The 27493-nt window shown below is 44.6% G+C and overlaps 1 protein-coding gene across 5 annotated transcripts in view; it reads left to right on the forward strand.

The window, feature by feature from the left end:
* Positions 1-21313, forward strand: part of PBX3 (PBX homeobox 3) — a 159218-nt gene extending 137905 nt beyond the window's left edge. For 3 of the 5 annotated variants that reach the window (XM_032769259.2, XM_075060432.1, XM_032769257.2), the window contains exons 5-9: positions 1233-1368; positions 13357-13522; positions 15391-15503; positions 16283-16372; positions 19755-21313. In XM_032769259.2, the coding sequence (XP_032625150.1) occupies positions 1233-1368; positions 13357-13522; positions 15391-15503; positions 16283-16372; positions 19755-19847 (598 nt within the window). In that variant the 3' untranslated portion in view covers positions 19848-21313. The remainder of the gene's footprint in view (positions 1-1232; positions 1369-13356; positions 13523-15390; positions 15504-16282; positions 16373-19754) is intronic. The other 2 variants (XM_032769256.2, XM_032769260.2) reach the window with 2 other exon arrangements.
* Positions 21314-27493: the final 6180 nt, after the last annotated feature.

A 27493-nucleotide genomic window follows, 5' to 3' on the forward strand; every position in this document is an offset into this window, starting at 1 on the left:
TGTGCTGAGAAAAACCACTACGCTGGGTGGTAGGGGAAGCCTGAAGCCGTGCAAATGGTGGGATTTGGATTCCTCTGTTCCACAGGCCTCCCCTGCACACTGGGAAGGGAGCACAGGGCCTTCTAATCGAGGGGGAAAAGGCCAGTCCAATGTACTGCTCCCCTGCCTAGTCCTGCTCTCAGTTCATCTTGCTCACATTTCCAGGGTAATTGGACAGGCTGGCGCATGCACTAGGGCAGCACACTTAAGGGGCAAATCTCTCCATCTTTCAAGCCCAGGCACTGGAGCAAGGAAACAGATCTCTGCTTGAGTATTGCGACCTGTGCTGCACACTAGGACTCACTGATGCCATTCAGACATATCCCATTGTAAGAGTTAACGTGGAGTCAGACCACCCCAGGGAGCACCGGAGAGCTTCTCTTAGTGGGCTGCGCCTAATGTCCCTTCACACGGCCAGAGAGCTCTGCTAAGTGGTGCACAGTGGGGTAGAGGCACCAGCCACACATCTCCTTGCCCCCTTTGAACCTTGCTCCTCACTGCGCACCCATGGAGGGGCCCTAATGTTCTCGTGGTTAAGTGGTGAGAGAATCATGCTCCTGTTTTCAGCAAAGAGCTGGTAATTACAGGCCAATAGCACCCACTTTCAGATCTGTAACTTCCTGGAGAAGCAGGTTGGTTCCTGCATGTGAGCCTGGTGCTGCCCGGCAGGCTCTGCACTGCTCACCTGTCTGGCTCTAGCCATGTTTTGCTTTTCGTTGTATTATTTTTTTCCCCACTGCACCCATTGCCATGGTATTGGGGTGCCCCAAACAAGGTGTGCCCAGCTAGGGATGAAGTACTGCAAACAGAGACAGCGTAATGTCAGGATACTGAGCAAAAGCTGAATAACTCTGTAGTTCAAATGGTCAAGGAAGGCAAGGTCTGAGAATCGACATGTCGTGGCAGTGATTATAAACTCTTCAGCATGGTGCCAAGAAGAACTTGGAGTGGGTCAGATCATGATGCCTTGGAAGTCAATGGCAAAACTCCCCTTGATGGGACTGGGGAAAGGGGCAGGGCCCGTGTGTGTATTGTAACATGCCAGTGAGATACAGTTCTCAGCTGAGTGATAAGTGTGTTGCATACAGACTGGTATGGTATTTAGGAAGTAAAGGAGGTTTTATCCTGAACAGAGCCTCCTGCAGACTTCTGTTAACATCTGTACCTGCAATGGGTTTCTTTCCTCATTTCAGACGGAAAAGGCGGAACTTCAGTAAACAAGCCACAGAAATCTTGAACGAGTATTTTTACTCCCACCTCAGTAATCCCTACCCCAGTGAAGAAGCCAAAGAGGAGCTGGCAAAGAAATGCAGCATCACAGTATCACAGGTAAGATGAGGCTCATGTCGTCAGCATTGCCATCACCTACCAGCGCCATCCCTTGCCTGCCAGGGCTAAGCCCTCTTAAGATTGGAGAATATGACACTACGTAGACATGTCTACCCCAGTGATCACTCATGGTTTTGACCAGACACACCTTCCGTAGAGTGCTGCTTCTTTCCTTTGAAAGCAAACGTTTCATGGACTTGTGGAGGGTAAGGGGCAACAGTTGCATAGGTGCAGGAAGTAGCAAGCGCAGAGCACGCCTGGCTCTGATCAGTGTCTGCTGGCTCTAATGTGTAGGTCTATCCAGATGGATACTCTTGCTTTGCTGAGTCCCAGCTATGGGCATGAGGGAATTCAGTGGAAAAAGGCAGGTGGCTCTCTACCCATGCAGTGCCTGGCTCTCCTGGGTATCTGCCCACCCACACGCTAGTCTGTGCCTTTTCTCTCTCCTCTCAGTTACAGTGGAAGATGCATTCCAATGTCCTTTGAAAGCTCTCTGGGCAATCCAGTGGTCCTTGCCCAATACCCTCTTTGGTGAACATAAAAGTTAATGTCTCTGAAACATACATGTAAAAAGGTGGCAGATAGACGGGAAATGTGATTGTAAGCTCTTTCGGGCAGGGATCATGACTTTCTTTTCGGCCTGTGAAGGACCTGGTTTACTTTAGGGTGCAGTAAAATGAATAAATACAATTAATGCATGTAACCAGCTATTCAGCATTACATCATATGCAATCTGTGCTTGCCAATCAGATCCTTAGATGGTTCATCTCTCATTGTCAGCTATACATTCATTAAAACGTAACGTTAATTCAGTGAAAGGGCCAGTTTATTGACAAAAATATAATTATTTTTGTGGATCAGCTTTTCTCTGATTTGTTAAAGCCTTTAAGAAGTCTCTTCTCTAGCCCAGTCAGAATACAACTTTTCAACCACAGGACAGTGAAAATTATTGCTGCATTGCAGCAAAGTGTGTTAGGCAAAGTGATTCCCTCCATTCAGTCAGTTGGTCTGTCAGCAACGTCGTGCAATAAAATAAGGGACTGGAAACTGTGTCTGCTGCCCCAGAAACAAATGCCTCTGTTGTGCCAGGATTCTGCTTCCTAGACAAGCCAAACTGTATCTAACCGCTCGAGACTGTTCTCCTGCAATGACTTTCCAGGCATGGACACACTGTCACACAGAGCTTTTATTTACTCTTCACTGCACCAGCTATTTTAAAAAGAAAAGTAATACTCTGCATTTTTTTTATGGCATGTACATTTGGCAGAGCGCCAGAATCCTCTCAGCAAGGCTGGCCCCTGTATTTTGGGAAAAGTTGGGACTTGGCTCTCAGGAAAGTAAGTGAAACAATAGTTTCTAAATTTTACAGCAAGTCTGTCTCTTACTACTGAAGGCTGAGATGCCAACTCCCTCTAGTTCCAATCAGCTTTGCTTATCAATATTTCAAGTCATTATAAATTTAATGCCTGAGGTTAATGTGTTAAGTCTTAATGATTGCAGGCTCCGGAATTGACATTATTAGCGACATAACCTCTTGATCAACCTTTAGCTTTATAATTAAGACACGATTTGAGATTTAGTTTACAGGTCTCCAGTGAAACTGTGGCATTTTCAGGTGCTTTATGGTAGATTTAAGTAGGAACCTAGTCTAAAAAACCCACCCAACTCTATAATGTGTAGTAATTCTTAGTTGACTTTGGATACAGCAGAAGAAATCCAAGACTCAGAAAACCACATTGCCTTTGTCTTTGTCCCCATTTTCTTCTGAAAACTTTCTAAATTAAGGAAAACTCGACCCTGCTGGCATCTGTAGAAAGACTCTTTGAGTTCTCATTTTCCCGTCCTTGTTCTCTGACCCTGCACAGCTGCCGAGAGCCCTGCATGCTTCTAAACCAGCGAGGTTCTGCTGTGTGATGGCAAGAGACATGCATGCAATGTGTTTCCTCTGTGTGCCATGAAGCAGGACTGTGTGGGACCCCCAACACCAAACCCATTCACTCAGGCATAGCACAGGACTGGGATTTACCCCTGGGTTATTTCCTGGCATCAAAATACTGAATGGCTAATTGCTAATTTTAGCATCACTCTGCAGATCTCCACTGGAGCCTGTTGCCTTGGCTCCACTGGACAAACTAAATGTTGTGGGGCACATGGAACTTGCACTCCACTTGGTTTGGAGTCTGAAAGTTTGCTACTAGTCTCAGGCCTTCTGGCTCTGAAGGCAGTGTAGGCTAGTGCCAGTGATAGAAACTAATTAGACTTTGTAAGTAAGAGTCAGTTTTAAAAATCTATTAACATAAGCAGAAGCTAGTGAGAGATGCGCCAGCTATTGATTATCCAGTTTCAGAGACTATTTCTGCTAACCATCAGGGTTTCTTCAGCTCTGTTGGCAGAATAGAAATGATGACAGACATTGGGGTGCAGAGGTGGCAGATTTGTTAAAGAGCTAGGATGTATCCGTGCAAGGCTGGAGAACTGCGTATGGCGGCAGAGGAGTTAATGTGTCCAGAACAAGGGAAGTGGGTTTGAGAAGACTGGACACCCCTGTGGCGGATGACGGGCTCAGTCTAGGAAATGTCCTTGTCTCAAACCAAAAGGAAACAAGGAGCTTGGGAAGCCATTCGCTGACTGGTTCTGTGTTAAAAGATTTGATTGCTTCGCTTTTTCTTGTTTTTAATTGGAAAAGGACTTTTGTTAAGATTTAACAGAATCCTGTGCAAACTAAAATATAAAACCAATACATAGCCCCCCAAATGCGGGGGTAAAGGTAGTCTAGAACCTGAAGCTAGGTCTGTCTACTGGAAGTTTTATACTAGCAGGCATCAGTTGCTCCTCTAATCCGTTAGGAAGCCTGGCTGGATTTGAGTATAGCTTGTGCCTTGGCCCATTTGGTGTATTCTGTAATGCAGTTTTAATAGAGCTGAGTTTGGAGAAGTCCATGGGAACTTTGCCTTTGCCTTCAGTCGTTTCAGGATTGGGGCCCCAGTCAGCAGTTAGAGCCCGCTGAGTTTAGCATAAATGGGGAGGAAAATGCTCCCAAGAGTGGAAGTTTTTCATTTGAAAACTTTCAATCCTGGGATTGGGGGTGGGGGTGGGGGTGGGGGTGTCTAACGTTCCTGAGCTCTTTGCAGATCTACTGCCCGGGTACGAAGGAAGATGTGGTGGATGTTGTATCCTTATATTTTCAAAGGCATTTGGTAGGATAATTCACTCCGAGCCTGATCCAAAGCTCACTCAAGTCAGCTGAAGGTCCTCTATTGACTACAGTGGGTTTTGCTTTGGGAGCTAGAGCAGCAAGGAAAGGGTTAACACTGGGATTAGAAGTACATTAACATCATTCATAATACGTGGTCTAAATGGCAGTTTTTCTAACTGGAGGAATGTTCATGATACACTGGATCGTGTACAGTGGGGCCTCTCTTCTGTGAAGTTATGGTTGGGTCAGGTTAGAATATCAGATGCAAGAGATCAATGCCTTAGGATGAAACAAAAGCAGAGGTGTGGAAGGTGTCATTAAAAAGCATGGAAGCCACTGTTGTAGCTACGCTTCTGGTTCCGTAGAATCAGCAGGATCATTCTATGTGGGGTCCTGCAATGGCGGCTCCGAGCAGGGCAGGATGGCGAGTGGGAATGGAGACCTGTAGAAATAGTTAAAAAAACGAGGAGTCCTTGTGGCACCGTAGAGACGAACAAATTCATTAGGGGATAAGCTTTCGTGGGCTAAAACCCACTTCATCAGATGCATGGAGTGGAAAATACAGGAGCAGGTATAAATACATGAAAGGATGGGAGTTGCTTTACCAAGTGTGAGGTCAGTCTAATGAGATAAATCAATTAACAGCAGGATACCAAGGGATGAAAAAACTTTTGAAGTAGTACAAGAGTGGCCCATTCCAGACAGTTGACAAGAAGGTGTGAATAACAGTAGGGAGAAATTAGTGTTGGGAAAATTAAGTTTAGGTTTTGTAATGACCCAACCACTCCCAGTCTTTATTCAGGCCTAATCTGATGGTATCAAGTTTGCAAATTAATTCCAGTTCTGTAGCTTCACCTTGGAGTCTGGTTTTGAAGTTTTTTTGTTGAAAAATTGCCGCTTTAGGTCTGTTTTTGAGTGACCAGAGAGACTGAAGTGTTCTCCTACTGGTTTTTGAATGTTATGATTCCTGATGTCAGATTTGTGTCCATTTATTCAGACTAACATGGCTACCACTGAAACCTATAGAAACAGTGTCTCTGAGTTTCAGTGATGGCAGTTATGCTCCCGATAAACAGTTAATTATCTTCTGGGAGTGAGATTTTTTTGTAGGGGATGATTTAGCTCAGATGTGGAAAATGGAGTTTAATGAGGAAATGTAAAACCAATGGCCTGCAGAGAATAAACCCAAAGAGAGAGAATGCAACTCCAAGGATCCGTCATTTGGGACAATGAACAGACAGGGACTGTAGAATGAGTGAGAGACCATCCCTGAAGCCATCTGCACAGAGTGTGGCTTTAGTAACAATGACCAATGAGATACTGGTCTGCATCAGCAGAGGAAATGACTGTGATTGGGAGCACAAGACCTGAGTGAGCCCTGCACTTGGGGGAATATTTCTGTTGGCAGATATTATTACCGTAAGCAGGGTGCAGCATAGGGCCACAGATGGGGCGGCAGGTTTAATCAGTGTTGAAAGTCTGCCCAGGCTGGGTTTATTTTCACTGGGATACAAAAAGGGAGCCTGAAGTAGAGAGGGAGACACTGCTCCTGTGGAAGGCAGCAAAAGCTGGAGGATGCATCCAGAAATCTAGGGTAAACTTGGCAATCCATTTAGCAAACTAGAAAGAGTAGCACACCCAACGGATAAGCAATGGCATCGAAGGAAGTGACTGAATGGGTCTGAGAGGCCTCCTGACCATTTTATGGGAAGAGGGGAGTTGCAATAACTGGAGATTGGGTTGAGATAAACATGAAGATCACAGGCCTGTGGGGACCAGAGATCTTCCCTTGACCAGGAATCTGTGTCCCCTTAAATGAAAAGCAAATGCCACATTGCAGGAAGAGTCCCCCCTTGGTTTTTTCCAGCAGCTGAGAGAGGAGCTATTTTCAAGTAATGGGAGAGTGAATCTCATGAGAGTCAGAAGTTTGGTTTGGATGCTAATCCAGACCTCTTGGGTCGGCAGACCAGCTGGAAATGTCACAGGGCTTTGCTGCAAACCTTCTGAGCACCCTTGAGTCTGGTCATTAGAGGGGTCCCAAGAGACCAGTGCTGCCATTCCCAGTACTGCCTGCACCCAGGAAGTGCAGGTGGTGGGGGGGAATGAAAAATAAATGTTAGAAATCAGCTTTGGTTGTACACAGCCAGGTTCAGCCACTGCTTGTAATCTCCACCACTGACATCCCCTGTAGCTCTTCCTCGGGAATGCTGTGGGCAGGTTCCAGGGTCCGGGAGAGAAAGGAACATTTTCTCACTTAAACATTTAATTCAAAGTTCGACGCTGCCCCTGTCAGCAAGTAACACCCCGGACTGCACTGCTCGCTGTAAATCATGCTGCTGGTGGAGCTTACCTGAGCTGCAAAAACAGTGGATTAGGCTCCCAGATACATTTAGGTGCAGATGGGAGATAAATGGTTTCAGTTTTGATATCAGTGTATAAAATAATATGTAGAGCAAGTTTTTCAAGAAATACATAAATACAAAAATGAAATTGTATTAGGTGTTAGTGTTCATAGTTCAAGAGTGTGGGAAAGGTAATTTAGGAAAAAGTGTCCTTAGCAGAGAATGTCGTCAGCTGTAATTTAGAACTATCTGATCAGCATATGTTTGGGGGAGATAAACGATCATCTGTTCTTTACCTATGTTGGCTGCAAAGCCGATGTTCTATACTTTTCAGATGAGCCTCTTTCAGGTGTCATGAACGCCAATCAGTCTATCAGACACACTGTAGAAAGGACATAGTCGTTGGCAAAAGCAGGTCAGTGGATTATGGCAGTAAAATTTTTTACTGCTTCAAACAAAAGAAAAATATGCTTGACAAGAATGTATATTTGAAATAAAAACTGAATCAGTGTAAATACAAAGGAATAGAAAGCCAGCATTTGCATTCTGTTTGCAAAAAATAAAATAAAATAAAAATCTTTTTAAACACATTACAATTAAGAGCCAGGGTTTTTTGAGCTCTTATCCCTGCCTTCAAATTGGATTCAAATAAATGTAAATAAAAAAAGGTGAATTTGAAAAAAAAAGAGTTTCTAGAGGTAGAAATATGAAGCTATTGACCATGCAACATGCACCATAAATACTCCACATATAATTTCAAAATTTCATAATCCGTTACATTTAATTAGGTACAGTACATGAAGTGTGCACTGCCAATAAGCACGTGGAAACACAATGGAAAATATTTCGTGCTTTGTGGTGCATAAATGTTCAGTTAACTAATTTCACTAATGACACTTCACTGTCAGCTGCTTCTTTCACAGAACAAACGCCGACCTGTCCTGTGGAAATAGCATGTGCAGGGAAGCAAGGCAGGCCCACGCTGTACCAAACCCTGCAGTTATGCATCTTGATGATTTAAGTAATAATTTATTGTCTTTTTTATTTAACATTGTAATTAACATGATAAATAAGTGCAACAGTATTGTTTGAAATGTAATATACAATTAAGCCCACTTAATTAATTGGCCTTCCGTGATCAGGAGGAGAAGGATGTTCATTGTTTTTTTTTTATGTGAAGAGAGAGTTTGTTTTAATGAAAAATGCGCTGCTAAGTAGCTTATGTTTGAGACAACTTGCAACAGTTTGGGAAATTGCAAAGTCTGGAGAGCCAGGAAGTGCTAGGTTCCCAACCTGCTGCTTCACTAGCCACCCGGGCACCCCAGCCTGAGAACATTTGGTTTTGGTTTGTACCACTTCTCTGCTGGCCCTCAGCCAGGTGCTCGATTGCTCACCATTTGAGAAGCACATCCTCTGCTTCGGAGCTTGGTGTTTCTTCATGATACTTCATTCTCTAATAATATCATCTGGCCCTGCATCTGCAGATTCCAGAGGAGTCCAGCACCATTATCCCCATTTTTGAGATGCTGAAACTGAGGCACAGAGGGGAAGTGACCTGCCCAGTCATGCAGTAGGCCAATGGCACAGGCAAAACTAGAACGCAGGTCTCCTGAATACCAGTCTGGTGTGCAGTCTGGCTGGCCACACAACTTTACCAGGCATGGAGGGGAGGGCAGGTCTGCAGCCCCCCGCCCACATTGTCCCCTGTGGAGGGGGAACAGAGGACGGGGTTCACCCACCTGCTCAGCTGAAAGGTTCTCTCATCTTAAACTGAAATGTTTACTGATCTCCCTGTATCACGGGCACCTCCAGCACTGGGTGCCCACCTGTACAGAGAGACAGCCCCGCGTGGCATTGGAGTATCTGCTGTTCTGAGTGCAGGGAGATAAGGAAGCCATTTGTATCACTTGGAGCAGTGAATGGAATTTTTAATGGTCTCACTGGATAAGAAAACCTTCATTCACTTATTGGAAACAATTTCATACATGTCATGTGATTCTCCTCCCTGGGTCAGTGATTCCCGGGTACCACAGCACAGATCCAAAGTGCTCAAACTTTCCTCTGTTCTCAATATCCACTGACATGTTTGTCCAAGAGTCACTGTCAGGCCTTTCAGGCAAACTTTGAATGAGTGTTTCCTGTAGCAGGTGGCTGCTTTTTTGAAAGTGCCTCCCTCTCCTCCAAATAGGCTGAGACAGGGAGCATGAGACTGCAGTCAGGGCCGTATTAAGGCTTAACTACTCTATGCCCATGAGTAGGGCCCCAGCTCCAGGAGTCAAGTGATTATGTCAGAATCTCAGATGTCATGTGACAAAATGAAGAGAGGTTCTAGCCGTCATGTTTGTAAAGAAAAGCTTGAAAACACAAAACCAAGCGTAACTGATGCAGAGATGTCTGCCTGAGTCTGAAGACTGCCTGAAACTATAGCTTTGCGAGGTGTGAACTGCTGCATGGGTGTTAACTCCAAAGCCTCCTGCCACCCGCTGACCACCACTGTTCCAGTGAGAGCCTGGTGTGGGGCTACCCAGGTGGAGTCTCTGCAGATCCCACGCTGGGGTGTGCTGCAGCCCCAGGTAGCTGTGATTTCCCTAGCTTGCTGCCAGGCCTGACTTTATGCAGTGTGCTGTGGACAACTGATGCTGCCACTGGAGGCTCTCTCTTGGTCAGTGCTGGAGTTCTGCTTCCAGGGATCACTTGCTGGATTTCCAGTGGTGCCCCCTCTCTGCTGCTCCTACCACCAGCCTCCAAGGGTTCAGCTGCAGGTCAGTGTTTTCCAACCTCTCCTAAATCCAGACCCTGCTCCAGCGGGAGCTGGAAAGCAGCCCAGGTGTGCTAGGAAAAGCTGCAGCCAGGAGGGACCCCGCGCAGGTGTGCAGCCTCTGTTGCACGTGCTTTCCCATGAAGTAGGAGGCAGATCCTCCTCCACTCAGTGACTAAGAGTGAAACCCTGATTCCAGCGGGAGCTGCAGGTGCTCAAGCCCCAAGGAACCCTGGGAATAACAGAGCTGACAGACAAACACGCGCACCAGGAAGCCAGCCGAAAGCCTGGCTAAGAGAGAGCCCTGGCCTGTACAGCCCTCCAAGCCTGTGCAGCATCCGCCACCACCAAGGGCCTGCCTGGAAACCATGAAATCACAGCAGCTGGAGGCAAGTGGGAGCAGGGCCCTATTATCGACATGCTCAGAGCTGATGTGCCTACTCATATTCACTTGCTCACCCTCCAGGACCCTCCCTTGTTCTGTCCACATGTTTGTTTGTCCACGTGTGGCCAAGAGGTTGGTTTATTAGCATCTCTAGACTGTAAGTGCCTGATTCCACTACAGCTCAATTGCAAATCTATTGGTGAAGGATTTTCTAAAACAATCCATGGGTGGGCTTGGTGAGATATATACATGAATTCTGATCTTAGTGTCAGAAACAGACTTTTCCGGGGGTGACCGGTGAAAGCCTAACCCAAGTGTTGAGTACAGATTTTAACTTGAGAAATAGTTTAATATTTTTTAGATATTCATTTAGACGTGGTATGCAGGTTAAACATAACGTATGATCACTGTTCCTTTCATTGCTTCCAATTAAACCTTGCTTGTTAGTTTAACCTCTAGGTAATCCCATCAAACAATTGATGTCAAGGAAACACTGCCCACAGTGGCTTTGGATGAGTGGCCATTAATTTTAATTGCCTTGATATTAAAGATTAAGAAGTATTGGGACTAGCAGAATGGAAACGATCTGATGTCAAGCAAATCCACTCACTGAGGCTTCCCCAGGCTGCTGGTGATATTAAAATTTTACTGTGAGAATTAAATAAACCTTTATTAGTGATGGCTGTTGTTTGATTGGTCCAGAGGTGTGCATAAACAGAAGGTTCTTACACGTCCTCGGACAATACCGTTGATGTACAGAGATTCCTCAATTATGAAACTGTTAATAAAGCTGTAATCTGATTGTCTACAATAATTATTTGCTGGGTTTCATTAATGTATTATTGCTTCCCTGACTGACAAGGTAATATTAAGTGCAATATATAAAATACAATGCGGTATTGTCCAGGGAAAAGAAAGTATAAGGCACACTTTCCTTATTACATTTAAAGCTGGAGGCTTTTCATTAATTATCTTAAATTCCCGCTGTATGGTATATAATTTTGGCATTTTTAAAATCTCCTCTGTATAACCAGGTTGCCTTATCAAGCTATACAATATAGCTGTGTTCTGCTTGTTACATGTGTTGTCATTTTAAATTGAATAGCATTCAAGAGCTGTAGTCTCTTATATCCATATCAGACAGCGTGCTAGGCAGACGACAATTCCTGTGATTTCTGTTTCTTTTTATGAGAGGGAAGGAGCTGTGCAGGGTTCCTGTGTCTGTACGGAAGGGTATTATTTCCTCTGTGTCAAGGGATGTTCCATGTGGTCATTTAAAAACAAACAAACAAAACCAAGCACAGCATCAGCTGATGGTCATGACTCCATATCTGGCATCATGGGAACAGGAGTTAGAAGTTTAAGGCACTGCTCCAAGATCCATTCATGACAGTTAAAAGACTCATGTTGATTTCGATGGGTGTTGGACTCTGTTGGACAGTGGGCCCCTAGCAAGCAAATGGAAATGAAAAACAGACCTGACTGCAGGCCGTATGATTCATGGAAAGGCAGGCAGGAGAAGGCATGCGTCTAGGGACACAGCAGAGACCACCAAACAAGCCTTCATGACCCACGAGGCCCTGTGTTTGTCACATAACTCCATCCCCGTCCTTACAGGGTTTGCTCTGAAAAGACTTCTTCTAAAACAGACTCGGCCTTGGCCAAAAATGGAAAATTGGTAGATTTCTGTTTATTGGTAACTATTGTTTTCTGAAAGTCGTCATTAATAGGACAAAAACTCTTATTCCCTGGGTAGGAAATATCTTCCTTTACGAGAGTGCCGGTGACTGTGAATTCAGCTGGTTGGATTTTGAGTATCTTTCTGTTGTGCATAGACCTCCAAACAGCAGTCAGACTTGCAGTCACTACTGATGGGGCTTGGATGTGGACAAGGACCAGGAGTGAAATTTCCACATGCTGTTGCTAGTCTGACTTTCCCTCCAAGGGAAGGGCAGGAGTTTGGGCTTGTGCTTAATGTAGCAGATTAGGTCTCAAGAGACCCTAATTCAATTCCCTGCTTGCCACAGACTGCCAGGGTGCCCTTGGGGGGGAGTTTCTCTGTGCCTCAGTTCCCATCTGTACAGTGGGGACAATAGTAATAAATACTCCCACCCTTTGCCTGTCTTGTCTATTTGGAGCATAAGCTCTTGGGGCAGGGGCTGTCTCTTACTATGAGTTTGTCCAAAGTGCAGGACAATGGGGCCCTGATTCTATTCCAGACCTCTAGGTGCTGGTGTCATAAAGTAATAATCATCTGAGAAACTGAGTTTTTGAATATGTTTTTAAATCATCAGACAGTGATAACTGTTGTTTATCTGTGATTATGAAGTTCCAATAATCTTTTCATAGCTAAACAAAGGACATGCAGCGAGCCTTATGAGTACAAGGGGGCAAAGTCCAGACGCTGAATGTTCTAAGTGAACCTGGCAGTGTTCACGTCAGCTACTGTCATATGATCTTGTAAACTTCAGAGTTGCATTGTTAGGGACCCGTTTCCTTTTAGAATTACATTGCAGCGTGTCTTGGCATGAATACAGTACAAATAGCTTTGTTCATGGAACAAGGCATTTTCTTGATGGCACTGTATGCCGCATATGTAATGAACTGTGATTATTAATTAAGAACTTTATTCTGAGGGCTGAAATTAGAAATGTTTGTATGATTTCTCAGTGGCTTTGTTTAATCTGCTCCAGCCATGGCCTTTGCATGGGTTAATAGTTAAAGTCTTATCAGCCATCTTGGCATCCATGCAGTATCTTCAAAGGGAGATGACAAAGCAACTTTTCATCCATTATTGATTTATATTGTTCCTTTCATTTTCAGCAGACCAAACATGATTCCAACTGTAGGGCTGCCAAGGTTGTTCCAGCCCAAAAATGAAGAACAATTGCATTCGTTTCCAGCTCTCTCTGTCTTTCACTTAATCAAATGTTAACTTTACCTCCCTTCAGTGGCTTTTGGGTTCCAGTGTTCATTTGCTTGACAAATGCCTTGTTATTAACAGTAGGCAAAACCATGCTAACTGCACAGAAAACTCCAAGATGCACGTTGTCATAAGAGTAACCCCTTGTGTATTAGTTTCGCCAAGAGACAAACTGAACCATGTCATGCTTGTATCCATAATAATATTCAACTGATCCTTGATTATTGCTTAATTAGTCTAAGTACCCAGCGGATATTAGATTGAAGGCTGGGGATTGTGTATTTGATGGACCCAAACTTGACATTTGGAAGCGATCACACCTCTCCCTGCCGAACACTATCAGAGGCTTGACTAGTTTTCCCTTTTTCTCCTCCCAACCAATAGGTCTCCAACTGGTTTGGCAATAAGAGAATCAGGTACAAGAAGAATATTGGGAAGTTTCAGGAAGAAGCCAATCTTTATGCTGCAAAAACAGCTGTGACTGCAGCACACGCCGTGGCAGCAGCTGTCCAGAATAACCAGACAAACTCCCCCACCACACCAAATTCTGGTATGTACCAGGAGCTTTTTCATTCACCCAGCCCAGTAAATGAAAGCATCCTGAAAAGCCAAGTAGGAAGGATTTGCAGTGAATTTGGTTTGGTTCAGAATGTTGCAGTATTCCTCAGCTAGACTTAGCCATGGCATCATGTAAGAATGTAGAGTGGGATTTCTAAGAAATGTTGGGTGTTGGTTTAACCGCCCCATTAACTTCAGTGGTAGAATGCCAGTTGACTTTAGTGGGAATGGAGTCAGGCTAATGCTGAATGCTTTTGAGAACCCCAGTCTTAATCCACAAAATGAACGTGTCACTGCCAGGGTCAGCTTTTTGGCAGTTTCCTTTTCCTGTAGCTGTTTCAGCAGTGTTTTCTCCCCCAATTAAAGAAGAAGTCAGGCAGAGCTCCCTGGCTGTTCAACACAGTGTTGAAGGCTTGAAATGTTGAGTGACGAATGAAATGGTGTAGAGGGGAATATTTACATTCTGCTTTACGCTAATTGGACTTTAAATGCTGGGCTGCTTGAAATGAATTAATATTGTATATAAAACATATATCTGAGGTAGATGTTTGTTTTAGGGTTCCATTATCACCTGTTCATTTACAGTCTTTTAGAAATTTCTTACTAATGTTTTCTGCATATTGTAGAACAGTCGTTCTCAACCTCTCCAGACGACTGTACCCCTTTCAGGGCTCTAATATGTATTGCGTACCCCCAAGTTTCACCTCACTTTAAAACAACTTGCTTACAAAATCAGACATTAAAATACAAGTGTCCCGGCCACACTGTTGCTGAAAAATTGCTGACTTTCTCATTTTTACCATATAATAATAAAATAAATCAATTAGAATATAACTATTGTACTTACATTTCAGTGTATAATACATAGAGCAGTACAAACAAGTCGTTGGCTGTATGAAATTTTAGCTTGTCCTAACTTCACTAGTGCTTTTTATGTAGCCAGTTGTAAAACTAGTCAAATCTCTAGATGAGTTGATGTACCCCCTGGAAGACCTCTGTGTACCCCCAGGGGTACGCGTAGCCCTAGCTGAGAACCACAGTTGTAGAGATAAGCACTGAGCTAGGAGCCTGTAATGGGAAGGAATTCTATTGGAGACCAGAAAGCAAAGGTCTCCACCAAAGTAGTGATGACTGATTCTTATTTACAGCTAAAATTTTGCTGTAACTTAACTGTAGAGAATGTTTTAAAAAGGTACTATAGAAATAGTCTCTGTGGAAAGAAAATGAGTAAGTGGGGGGAAAAGATTTTCGTACTTTGATGACAAAAATCAATGTAATAGGCAATTACCAGCCATGTTCTTCCCAAGGAGACATTAAACACACACTCAGAATAAGTTTTTTTCTCAGAGAATTTAGCATAGCACCTACTGGTAAAGAATTCCATGGAGAAAAGCCCTCTGTTTTAAATACATCCTCCTGTACTGTGAGTTGCTCTTCCACATGGAGAGCTAGGCTTTGGGTTGTGCTGCTTTTCTGTACGGCCCAGGGCAATTGTCTACCAGGGCAGTTAATGTGATGGGACAGAGTGGTAGCAATGGGGTTTAAAAAGGAGCTCATGGGCACAGAGTGTAGGAAGAGGCCTTGATCTTGCTGCTTGATTTGGTTTGTGCCTAGGAATCTCCATTCAAAGTGCTTCTCACAGGTGCAATGGCTGCCAACCAGTATCCTTAGCCATGTGCCTCACAGTCTAGCTCTGTGTCATTGGGAATTTGCCTTTGTTTTAGGTCATGAAACTTGTTCTCTGTTATGCACTCTCTTTCCTCTTTGTTTCCTTTTCTTCATCTTCCCCTGCCTTGAGGGCTTTGGGGTTATATATTTGTAGCTCTCTGTTATTCAGCTACTTAACTCTTTCCTTTCCAGGTTCTTCTGGTTCTTTTAACCTCCCAAATTCTGGGGACATGTTCATGAACATGCAGAGTCTGAATGGGGATTCTTACCAGGGGTCCCAAGTCGGAGCCAATGTGCAATCACAGGTAGGAGAAATGCCCCAACTAGGGCCTTTCTAGCAGGGTAGGGTTTGGGCTAAAAATTCCACCTTACTCTGGCTCTAGTAAATGTTCTGTGCCTCACTGCAGAATTGAGGCTGCATATTCCTAAATGTGGCCTATTATTATCCTAGCATTGAATATAACAAATAAAGGAAAGAGTGATTTTTTTTCTGATTGAAACTTTAAGCTTTGTGAATGCATTCGGCTCTGGCTTGAGCTCATGGAGTGGGACTGGGTGCATATGACATTCATAGATTCTGTAAATTCTACCAATTTGCCTTTTTTTTTTTTAAACATGTCTTTGTTTCATTTTTGGGATAAAGGCCTTTTTAAAAAAAAATGTCAGAACGTATCTAACTGAGCTATTAAAGAATGTTTCATTCTCAAGTGCGGTTCCAATCCATTCAGACAGAGCTAACTCCATATTTTATTCACAGTATATATGTCTATACATATACTTACATACGTGCAGACACATACATATGTATAGATATATACACCAGTTTGCTGCAGACACTTAAGATGGACTTACCGGATGCATTGCTATGAGGATGTTATTGTTTGGCTGGTGTGAGAAACAAAGATGTATGGGTTTTACATGCAAGGATTTGTTGAAATTCTGCCAGTCATTCTTGATGGATAAATTTGTCTTTCGTAGAAGATACTAAACCCTTTTGGCGCACATCATTCAAAATGTTGCCTATTGAAAGTGATGATGTTTTAATGGATGTGGAATGATGAATTTTGTTTCCTCTTACTTAAAGGTGGATTCCCTGCGTCATGTTATCAATCAGACGGGAGGATACAGTGATGCCTTGGGAGGAGGTTCACTGTACAGTCCACATAATTTAAATGTGAGTACCCTTGGGAACAGTAGTTTGGAGAGCCATAGGCACGGTGTCAGGTAAATGCAGTCATTAATACATGCATTAATTACTCTTGCAATAGCTTTTTTATACTGCATATTTGGAGTGGGGTGGGGTGGGGGCAACAGCCCTTTGCATAGCTACTTGTCTTAGTGAGATGAGAGAAGATTCTGAGGAGCATAGGCAGTTTGCAATTTTGTATTTTGTAGATGAGATACAAAGTATGTGACTTCTCTGCCTGTTTTCATGCTTGTAGAAGGTGCCCTCTCCCTTGGGGACTCGAGAAGGCCATGATCTGTAATTTGTTACTGCCGGCCATCAGATCTCAGAATATTGCTTTAATATACTTGAAGCCATTTCAAGGCGCTATTTCCTCCCCGTCCTTTGGGGGATCCAGAAGAATATTTAGCCTTGGTACTAGAAAGTAGTGAGCAGATGATGGTAAATCTAGAGACTATGGATCTGATCCTGAGAGGTGCTGAGTGCCCTAAATGCCCACTGAAATCAGTGGGAACTAAGGGTGCTCAGCACCTCGCTAGATTGGACCCTGTGATTGGCACACTGAGCCTATGCAAAAATGCAGATACCTCGTACCCCACCCAGACAGATGCATGAATAAAGACAACTCAAGAGGAACCTCCCCATCTCAGTGGAGACTCCACTGGAAATCATTTCATCTTTGCATTTCCGACATGCTTCATTCACCCTGGCTTCACTGTTATTTATTTGTTTAGATTTTTTAAATGAAATTTTAAAAAACGCTCTTAAGAGGAGGCTGGCATTTTCTATCGCCCTCAAAGATGTTAAAATACCAGGGAGCTAATTCGCATCTCTCCCCATCCCAGGGCTGGTCTACACTACGGGGTAAAATCGATTTTAGATACGCAATTTCAGCTACGTGAATAACGTAGCTGAAGTCGAATATCTAAAATCGATTTACTCACCCGTCCTCACTGCGCGGGATCGATGTCCGCGGCTCGCCATGTCGATTCCGGAATTCCGTTGGGGTTGGTGGAGTTCCGGAATTGATATAAGCGCGCTCAGGGATCGATATATCCCGTCTAGATTAGACGCGATATATGGATCCCCAAGCAATCGATTTTAACGCGCTGATACGGCGCGTAGTCTAGACGTGGCCCCATGCTCACCTCCTCACTTAACACTACCCATTGTTGGGAATAACTGTAGATTAGCCTATGGGCTGGTGAGCAGGATCAGAGAGCCTGCAGAAAAGAATAGAGAAACAAAATGTGAAATACTGCAGCTAGGGTGAGAATTGGAGATTTCCCCCTTTTTTAGGCTTTCCGCTTGCTGTAAGAGTAAATATTAATGATTTAAAATGTGATTGAAGACGTTCAATTGTAAAGGGAAAAAAGTACCATTAAATACTCAAATCTTTTACATTTGAAATGTCAAATTTTTCTTTTTGGGTTTATAAATAACTCATAATAACCCACAACAAACCATATAAAAAGCCTTTTAGTTGCATTTCTCCTTTTTCATTTAAGTGTTTTGAAATGCTTCAGAGAATTTGCGATATCCTTATCAACATGATAAAATATGAAACTGTGATTGCCTGCAGCATTTTACAGACATGAATTCCATCTTCGCTGATGAGGCCTGATAAGGCGCTGTTGTATAATACAGTGCATAATCTCAAACCACCAGAGTAAGGATTAATTTATTTGAAAAAAAGAATGCTTGCTGACAACCTCTTCTCCAGCTGCCAAGCTGAGTAAAAATATTGTACATTTGTTGTTTATAAATTTGGATAAAAGAGGAATGATGTTTACTTCGGATGGAATATCTTTAGACTCGTATCTGCACAAGAGTTTTCTTTAAGTAGATTTTCGTATCTTAAAAAAAAAAAAAGGCAACTATGGTACCTCTGCATTCAGAACATATTGCACATTCAGAATCCATAGCTGAGCTGTTGCAATATTTTAAATCATGTGTTAGAGTTTGAGCTCAAATTTGATTGCAAGTTAGTATTTCCATATTTTTTATGAAAATGCCCCAACCCTTGAGTTTGTCATTATGAGAGGTTCTCTCTTTGTTGTTGTTCATCGTCATAGGGGATACTTATTTATTGTTCTCTCTCTCCTCGTTTGAACCATAAAGCATTTTTTTTTTTTTGGTGGATGATAGAAGAGCTTTATATGTAAAATCCAGTAATATGGTGGATGGTAGGGAATTCTCAAGGACTGGTTATTAGAAACGGGGTGAAAAACCTGCAGATTTCACATTACCTGGGCTGGCAAAGAGAGCACTACGTGAAATTCATCAACCTCTACTGCTTTTTTGTGTGTCAACATTTCAGAGCGTATATCATTGACTGGCTAAAGCCATAGGTTCTAGCTAAGTGACTCGAGAGTGCTGGCTGATTGTTTTGGTAACGAACCACGTCATCAATAAATTAGCATACGCTAACCTTTCTTTCGTTGCTGGCACTTTGTTTGGGGAAGAATTCCTGCAAAGGCTACTCTGCGCCGTGAGCACTGCGAGTCTGCATGGCTCCCTCTTGCTGTGCCAAGCCGGCCTGCCCCGTCACTTCCACTCAGCGTTCCCCAACTCATGAGGCCTGCGCCTCCCTCTTCTTGACTGACATAAAAATATGTAGCGACAAGCTGTCTGCCACAGCAGAAATTTGATCGGACATTGATTTCAGCAATTGCCTCTATAGGCCAAGACATAAGGCAAATTTGTTTCTGAGTACTGTTATTGCTGATGCAGGTCTAATGCGCTGACGGCCAGGAGCATGTGGAGACATGGAGAACATCTGAAAAAGGGGCTATGTTTATGGATAATTGGAAAACAGATCTGGAGAGAGTGTTTCCCCCTCCTGTTTGTATATTTTTACTCTGGGAGATCATATTTGGAAGGAAATTCACGCCTGAATTTACCCCAGTAGAACTTGGGTAGTGAATGGCTCTGACCTGCATGAAAAGGCATTGGGAATGTTTGGAACTGAAATGACGATCAAACATCCATTTCCTGCGCAGCTATAGTTTTTTCAGGCCTAAAATGGGGGAGAAGCTTTAGTTTCAACTATCAGGGAAATCTCCTCAGATGTCCTTCATTAAAGCATGAATGATTTTTACAGAAATCCCAATGTTGTCCTTACCACATCACCTCAGTAAAAGGCTCCTAATTCCTAACTTGCTCTTTGCTTAAAGTATCTCCTTTCCTCTACAGGGTGTGTTGTTTAATATCTCTTGTTGTGTGCCTTTCTGTTTCTCTGCTTTCCCAAATCCTGCAGCCAAAGGGAATTTAAGAAACAGGCCATCAGCTTCACCAGGCTATTATTGTCTATGGTGTGATGTAATTAATATGCATAATTGTATCAATTGAATTGTTTTTCCCTTTTCAGGCTAATGGAGGCTGGCAGGACGCAACTACTCCATCTTCTGTGACTTCCCCTACAGAAGGGCCGGGAAGTGTGCACTCTGATACCTCTAACTAATCTCCTAGCAACACTTTTTCCCTGAGCTGAGATGCCTTGATTAGTGCATTCAGAGTAACAGGAAAAAAAAAAAAGGAATTTTTTTTGTAGCCAACCACCTACAGCTTTACTGTAAAACCTTCTCTTATTAGAAAATTGGTAAATCTGTTTTTTAAAGGTATCATAATCATTTGTATTTATACTTAAAACACACAATGTTAAAAAGCACTTTATCCGATTAGGCCAAGATTTAGCATTGTTTATAGTCCTGTAACTATTTTATCATAATTTATTATCAGCTATTTTAACAATGATGATCTAACACTTGCCAATTACTTGGCCTTAAAGGGTAAAAGTACAGTATATGCTTAACCTCAATAGCAAGAGCCGACACAAAGAAACACCCCACCTAAATTTAACTTCTTGCATATTTCCATGGAAAGCCTAAATGAATTACAAACTTTGATTGTGTTTCATCTTTTCATATCTCTTATAGAGTTGGAATAAAAAGAGCTGTTCAGTTATTTCAGTTAACAATGGTTGTGTTTAAGAATCCTTATTCGTCACATTTTTGTTGTGATCAATTGTTTTATAAATTAGATTGGAAACTGGGAGCACCAGCATCTACTCTCTGTATTTCAATAATGGACATAAATTGTTCTAAGAGATGAAGATACTTGCTGCTTAATTTTGTGGAAGCCAAGATCTGGGGTTTTACAGTACGAGCTAGGTGCTGCACACGGATTTGCCAGGACTTGCTACATCCTCTTGGTTAACAACAACAAAAACAAGGAAGGCACCATTGTATGGAGTGTTGTATATAGTGTAGCAAAAGAGTATTTATACATCTCACCAATCAAAACACAGCTTTATTACCTCATGCGAACTCATACAAACCAATAGAATTTCAACATGTTCTGTAGCTTAGAGTGCTCACTTACTACCTCTGAACAATACTCACGCTGTAGTTTGTCTCTTTCTTATCTTTTTGCATCTTGTAATTAACCCTCTGTTTCCCCTCATGAAATGTAATGTACATTGTAATCTTTTAAAAAAAAAAATCAGGGTTGCATTTGCAACTTTTAAAAAAGCTAAAGTGGAAACATTGGGTCTTAGGTTTAAACAAAACAGTAAAACTGTTGTAAATACTGAGAAACATTTTGAATGTTCTTCATCTTGTTACTAATCCACGCAAAAAACAACAACTAATTGTAATGCATACAGATTTCAGTATTCAGTACTGTATATTTCGCCCTGTATAACAGGGGGCCCTTTCTTTCTCTCTTTTGTATTGTATGCGATTCTGAAACTGATTGAGTCATGAAAATAATTTGTGGCAGTGATTCTAATGTATTAAAACGTTTCGTGTTACTTTCTAACTGGATTACACCCTGGATTGAAAAGTCTTCCTCGTGGTAGTTATATGTAGTTTCAAACATGAATAAACTTTTTGCTTTCATGATCAAATGTTGATGTAGTTTGTTCCTGCTCAGTTTGAGTCAGCCAGCAAAGATAAAGTCAGAGATGTACGGAGGAGTGTTTATAAAGCGGGAGTCCAGTGTTTCGTAAATACAAATAGCTAGTGGTGCACTCTTGCCTGAAGGATAGTTGAAATTCTAGGTATAGTACATTCTGATAGATAGCCACATCTTTTTAGTCAAAGATTTCATAGCTAGAGACTTACCATTTCATCTCTGGGCTTTATTTCTACACTGCTCTGTTCTGGAACAGGCAGTTCAAATCGAGGATCATGAAAGAGGAAATCTTTTAGACTAACTTTAAAAAGCAACATCTTATTTACTCTCAATTATGGTCTTTATTTAGCATTAATTTTTAAAATATAACCTCTGCTAACAACTGCAATTTGATTATAAAAATATTTTTCTTTATAATAAAGACTTAAAATGAGCAGTTTTGTTTTTCATATATATAGTCTTTCCAAAAAAAATTATTAATAAAGTAAAGGTCAGTAACAGGTAATAGCCTATTTACTATATCCAAAGGAAATTGACTCACAGGAAATCAAATTAACATTAACCACTTGCGCCAAATGATCTCTGATAGATAGAACTACCTTACTATTTCAGTGAGTGTATCTAGGCATAACTAGCACAACTATTCATCCTAAATTGGTGCAGTGCAAATGCAAATTCTGTAAAATAGTTGACTATCACATTTACTTTTCAGTCAGCCGCTTGTGCCCATAGGTGTTGATTTGGCAGTTAAACGATTATTTGCATGATTCAATTAGCTTGTGGGTCAGCTTTTCTTATCAACAGTCCCTGTGCTAAGGAATTTTGTGACGTATCTTTGTTTCCTCCCCAAAACAGAGTGAACACAATGTATCTTCTTCATTGTTCCAGACACCCGTGTACATCAGTCAACACAACTTTTGTGTTTGTTTATCACACATGCACAATTACTGGTGCACTCTTCATCAGTTTTAGAAATCACAATTGCTGCTTTGGCTACAGAGGACTCATTTAAATAAATAAGTAAATACTGTCCTCTGCAAAGCATTCATTACCAATTAATCAGCATTGGAGCAAGGGGGTCTGTAGACCTTAGAAGACCTCCTGTGTGTTGAAGAAATAGAACAAAACAATATACATGTGCTAATGGAGCTCTCAAACACCACACACTCTTGTGTTCCTGCTATAACTCAGTGGAAATAGTATTTGAAATGTAAAGTGTGTCAGCGGAGGCTCAGGCAGCATAACGAACACACAGACGTCCCTCATCTTGATCACATCGTTGCTGGCCACAGGCAAAAACCTGTCATATACTGATGAGGTTCATGGGAAGGCCATCAACAACCTTTGGGCCGCACTTGCATGCCCTGTGCCCATCGGGCATCATTAGAGTGCTTCTTTACAATATTAAGGCTGTGGGTCCTTTGAATTACAAGTGCAATTTGGCCTTTTCTTATATTGGAGAACAGCCATGTGGTTACATGGCAAATAATACAAATGTTATCCTTGAGGATTGCTCACACATCAGAAAGGTTTCCTGAAAGGACCAGTATTAGACTAAGGCCTTTGGATGGTCTGGTGTTTTTCCTAGCAGCTAAATGCTGAAAGAGCTGGGCTAAGCCTAACAGTAATAATCACTTTGGTAAGAATTCGGGCAAAGCTCATTGGTCCTGTAAATGGAGCTGAGTTTTCTGATCAGCAGTGAGGCTCCTCTCGGGCGCTATGGACCGTGTACTCTGAGTGTGAGGGGGAAGGGCTTTGTTCCCCAGAAGTGGTGCTGTTTAGCAGTTACATCTTAAGGCCATTTGTCCAGGTTCTTACCTGTCCATAGTAATTATAGTTATTCCAACTAATATGGATTTGGAATATTATCTCATCAGTGCCTGGTGGCCGTCACTTGGGAATGCTAATGGGCATTCCCCGCTTGAGGGCCCCCTTTGTGCTTTCATGGTATTGAAAAGGGGCACTAGTGTAATGCGAATCAGGCCCTCATGTTTTGAGATGGAGATGGACATACCCTAACCCTAATATTCCCCTCGGATGACCATTTTGAAGCCAATTTGCTTTGTACTGGGGTCTTGCAGAGCAACACTCAGGCTGAGCTTTTCAAAGGGATCTATGTAACTTAATAAAAATACTAAACCTCCTGGCTCTTACACAGCACTTCCTACCAGTCGATCCCAAAGGACGTTTCAGAAGGAGGGCAGGATCATTAACCCCATTTTGCAAATTGGGAAGCTGAGCCACATAGCAGGGCAGTGACTTGCCCAAGGTTGCCCAGCTGTCACGGGGGCAGAGTCAGAACTAGCCTAGGCATGCTCAGTGCTAGTCCTGTGCTTATCCACTAGGCCACACTGTGCAAGCTGCTGAATCACGTAGGTGCTTTTGGAAAGCCCAGCTTGCATTCAGACCCTCTGGAGGACAAGCAGGAGCAGCAGGAGTCTGATCGCCAGCAGAGGAGGTCCCTGAAGGTTGATGTTGGTTCCTCAGGTAACATACAAGAGAAGGAAGAGTGCACGGCCAGGGTCATGCACTGAAAAAGTGCTTAGGAGCGCTGAGTGTCTTATAAGAGGATTTGTGAAGCGGCCCCAGCAGCCAGTGCAAAATGTTTGAGGATGTTCAACATGAAGCCCTCTTACAAGCTACTTAGCTTTTGGAGAGAGAAAGTTCAAGTGTTCCTCGCAATGTTTATGGCTTGTAGAGTGCCTTGAGTAGCAGTTGCAGACTTTCCACATACAGCAGGAAGGAAAATACAACAAACTTTTATGTGCCAAAATCAAAGCAGCAAATGATTTTTCTGCTTCGGCTATTTAGACCTCAAACTCCCAGCCCACAGCTCACTGTGTCTCTGACCTCAGCTGCAGTCGAGGGATGCTCTGTCCAGAAAGGGCCAAGGCAGGGAACCCGCGGGAGTCCAGCAAAGAGGAAACATGGGACTGGCCCAGTGCTGCAGACACTGTGAACTTGAGCATTAAACTGCTGGAGACTAACTACTATTTAAAAGCCACATGGCTCCAGTGATGGCATTAAACATGCCAGGGTTGAAATTCACAGCATTACCCTGAATTGATGTGTCTTGCAAATGCAACATGGGAGCGTCAGCTCTAAGATGCTGATGCCAATATCTATGCCATGTACTGCCACCGTGATACAAGTAACTCCAACTAACAGGAAATGGTTTCAGTTTGTGTTAATAAAAATACATCTTTTTAAAGACTGGAATTTGTCAAAGATTGGCAAATTTTATTTTATTTCATTAGCTTTAATGTCACTGCCACATGGACTGTGAAGAAAAGTGAACCCTTAGCTCAGAGTTATCCGCATGGCACACAAAGCACAGATACAATTGTTAAGCATAAGCTCTGGGAGTGATTTATTGCTTGCATTGTATTAGCCACAGAGGAGTTATGATATGCTTCCCATTCCAGTATCATATTAGTATTTTATTAGTCTAATAATATATTATATTACCGTGTCATATCAGGATTCCCATCCCGTTAGCCTTTCGCAGGTGGCTGAGGATGAGCTGGTGGGTCTGTGCACTGCGGCTGACTTTCAGGGGCAGAGCCAGGGGTTGGATGGCAGTACTGGTGAAGTAAGGTTGCCTGTGCTTTTTGCCTGGGGACAATGGGTGCTGCATACTGAGCAGCCAGTGCCTAGTTTTTACAGCAAGTTTTATGATCTCCACCCATTTGGCTCGTCAGAGCTCTGTAATGTAAACTCGTTCCTAGCCCCTAACTAAGCATGTGACATGCTACAGAGGAAAGATGCTGCTGGCTTGCAAAGTGACTGGAATAGTAAGGCAACAGCTACAGCTCAGGGCCCACTGGCCAGTTCAATGACATTCTCTGCAACTTAGCAGCAAAGAGTCCTGTGGCACCTTCTAGACCAACAGACGTATTGGAGCATGAGCTTTCATGGGTGGGAAATTTCCACTGCATGCATCCAACGAGGTGGGTATTCACCCTCAAAAGCTCATGCTCCAATACGTCTGTTAGTCTAGAAGGTGCCACAGGACTCTTTGCTGCTTTTACAGATCCAGACTAACATGGCTACCCCTCTGATACTCTGCAACTTAGGCGGTTGGACAAGAAGTCTTAGGCCAGACAGGAGCTGCCCATCGATCCACCTAGAGACAGGCCTGTCGGGGGCTCCGTCGAGCAGTTCAGTAGACAGGCCTGTCGGGGGGCTCCCGTCGAGCGCCAGAGACAGGCCTTTGGGGGGCTCCCGTCGAGCGCGCTAGAGAGCAGGCTGTGGGGGGCTCCCATCGAGCGCGCTAGAGACAGGCCTGTGGGGGGCTCCCTTCGAGCGCGCTAGAACAGGCCTGTCGGCGTGTCCCTCACGTCGAGCGCGCTAGGACAGGCCGCTCGGGGCGGCTCCGTCAGAGCGCGCCAGAGACAGGCCTGTGGCGGGGCTCCCATCGAGCGCAGCTAGAGACAGTCCTGTCGGGGCTCCCTCGAGCGCGCTCAGAGACAGGCTGTCGCGGACTCCCGTCGGGCGCGCTAGAGGACAGGCTGGTCGGAGGTATCCTGTCGATAGCACATAGGACAGGACCTGTCGGGGGCTCCCGTCGAGCGCCAGAGACAGGCCTGGGGGGCTCCAGTCGACGCAGAGACAGGCCTGTGGGGGGCTCCGTCGGAGCGCAGAACAGGCCTGTGGGGGCGCCCATCAAGCGCCTAGAGACAGGCCTGTGGGGGCTCCCTCGAGAGCGCGCTAGGAGAGGAGGCCTGTCGGTGGCTCCCGTCGAGTGCCAGAGACAGGCTGTCGGTGGCTCCGTGAGCGCCAGAGACAGGCCTGTGGGGGCTCCAGTCGAGCGGCCAGAGACAGGCCTGTGGGGGCTCCGTCGACGCCAGAGACAGGCCTGTCGGGGGCTCCATTAACGCAAGCAGGCCTTGGGGGCTCGAGAAGCGCCACGACTGGGGTCCGCGAGCGCCGAGACAGGCTGTGGGGGCTCCCGTCGAGCGCCAGATACAGGCCTGTGGGGGCTCCCATTGAGCGCGCTAGAGACAGGCCTGTGGGGGGCTCCTGTCGATCGGCACACCGAGACAGGCCTGTCGGGGCTCCCATTCAAGTGCGCTAGAGACAGGCTGTGGGGGCTCCATTGAGGCCAGAGACAGGCCTGTCACGGGGCTCCCCATCGAGCACGCCAGAGACAGGCCTGGCGGTGGCTCCGTCGAGCGCCAGGAGACAGGCCTAGTGGGGGCTCCAGTCGAGCGCCAGAGACAGCCGTGGGGGCTCCGTCGAGCGCGCTAGAGCAGCCTGTGGGGGCTCCATCGAGTGCCAGAGACAGGCCTGTCAGGGCTTCCCACTCGAGCACGCCAGAGACAGCCTGTGGGGGCTCCCGCCGAGCGCCAGAGACAGGCCTGTCGGTGGCTCCTGTCGAGCGCCAGAGACGGCCTGTCGGTGGTCCCATTGAGCACGCTAGAGACAGTCTGTTGGGGCTCCCGTCGAGCGCGCTAGAGAGAGGCCTGTGGGGCTCCATCGAGCACGCCAGAGACAGGCCTGTGGGGGCTCCGCGACGCGCGCTAGAGACAGCCTGTCGGGGGCTCCGTCGAGCGCGTAGAGACAGGCTGTGCGGGGTCCCGTCGAGCGCTAGAGGACAGCTGCGGGGGGCTCCCGTCGAGCGCGCTAGAGACAGGCCTGTCGGGGTCTCCCGTCGAGCGCGCCAGAGACAGGCCTGTCGGGGGCTCCCGTCGAGTGCTAGAGGCAGATGAAAAGTGACGCATGCAGCAGCGCTCGCCTGGAATGGGGGCAGAAGCGTAGCCTGAACCTGCAGTGGGCTGTAGTAGAGCTCCAAGGATAGGGCGTGTAACCCTGGAGCGTCTCTAGCCAGAGCTGTGTCATTACCCAGCCTCGCTCGGCAGGGAACTCTTTGATCTCACTCTGCTGCAGGAGACGGCGATCTCTCTGCAGACTAGAGTGGGTGCCTTCCAAAGGTGCTGTGCGTAGCTGGGGCTGATGAATAGCACTGCTGTATGGAAGATGGGGCTCCCCTACGTTCTCTGAACCTTAGCTCCAGACACCCATTGCTGGCACTGAAGCGTATCGTCCTCCCCACTTAATCCACAGCACAGCGCATGCGGTTTTCTGTGCACCTACAGCAAGCTCAAGCCCGAAGGGAAGCACCAGCTGCAGAAGACAAATCCCCAGGCCTCACACAGCACCTTGTCCTTATTGCCAGAAGTGATGGTAGCC

Source organism: Chelonoidis abingdonii, chromosome 24 (genome assembly GCF_003597395.2).
Source record: "Chelonoidis abingdonii isolate Lonesome George chromosome 24, CheloAbing_2.0, whole genome shotgun sequence".
NCBI lineage: Eukaryota > Metazoa > Chordata > Testudines > Testudinidae > Chelonoidis > Chelonoidis abingdonii.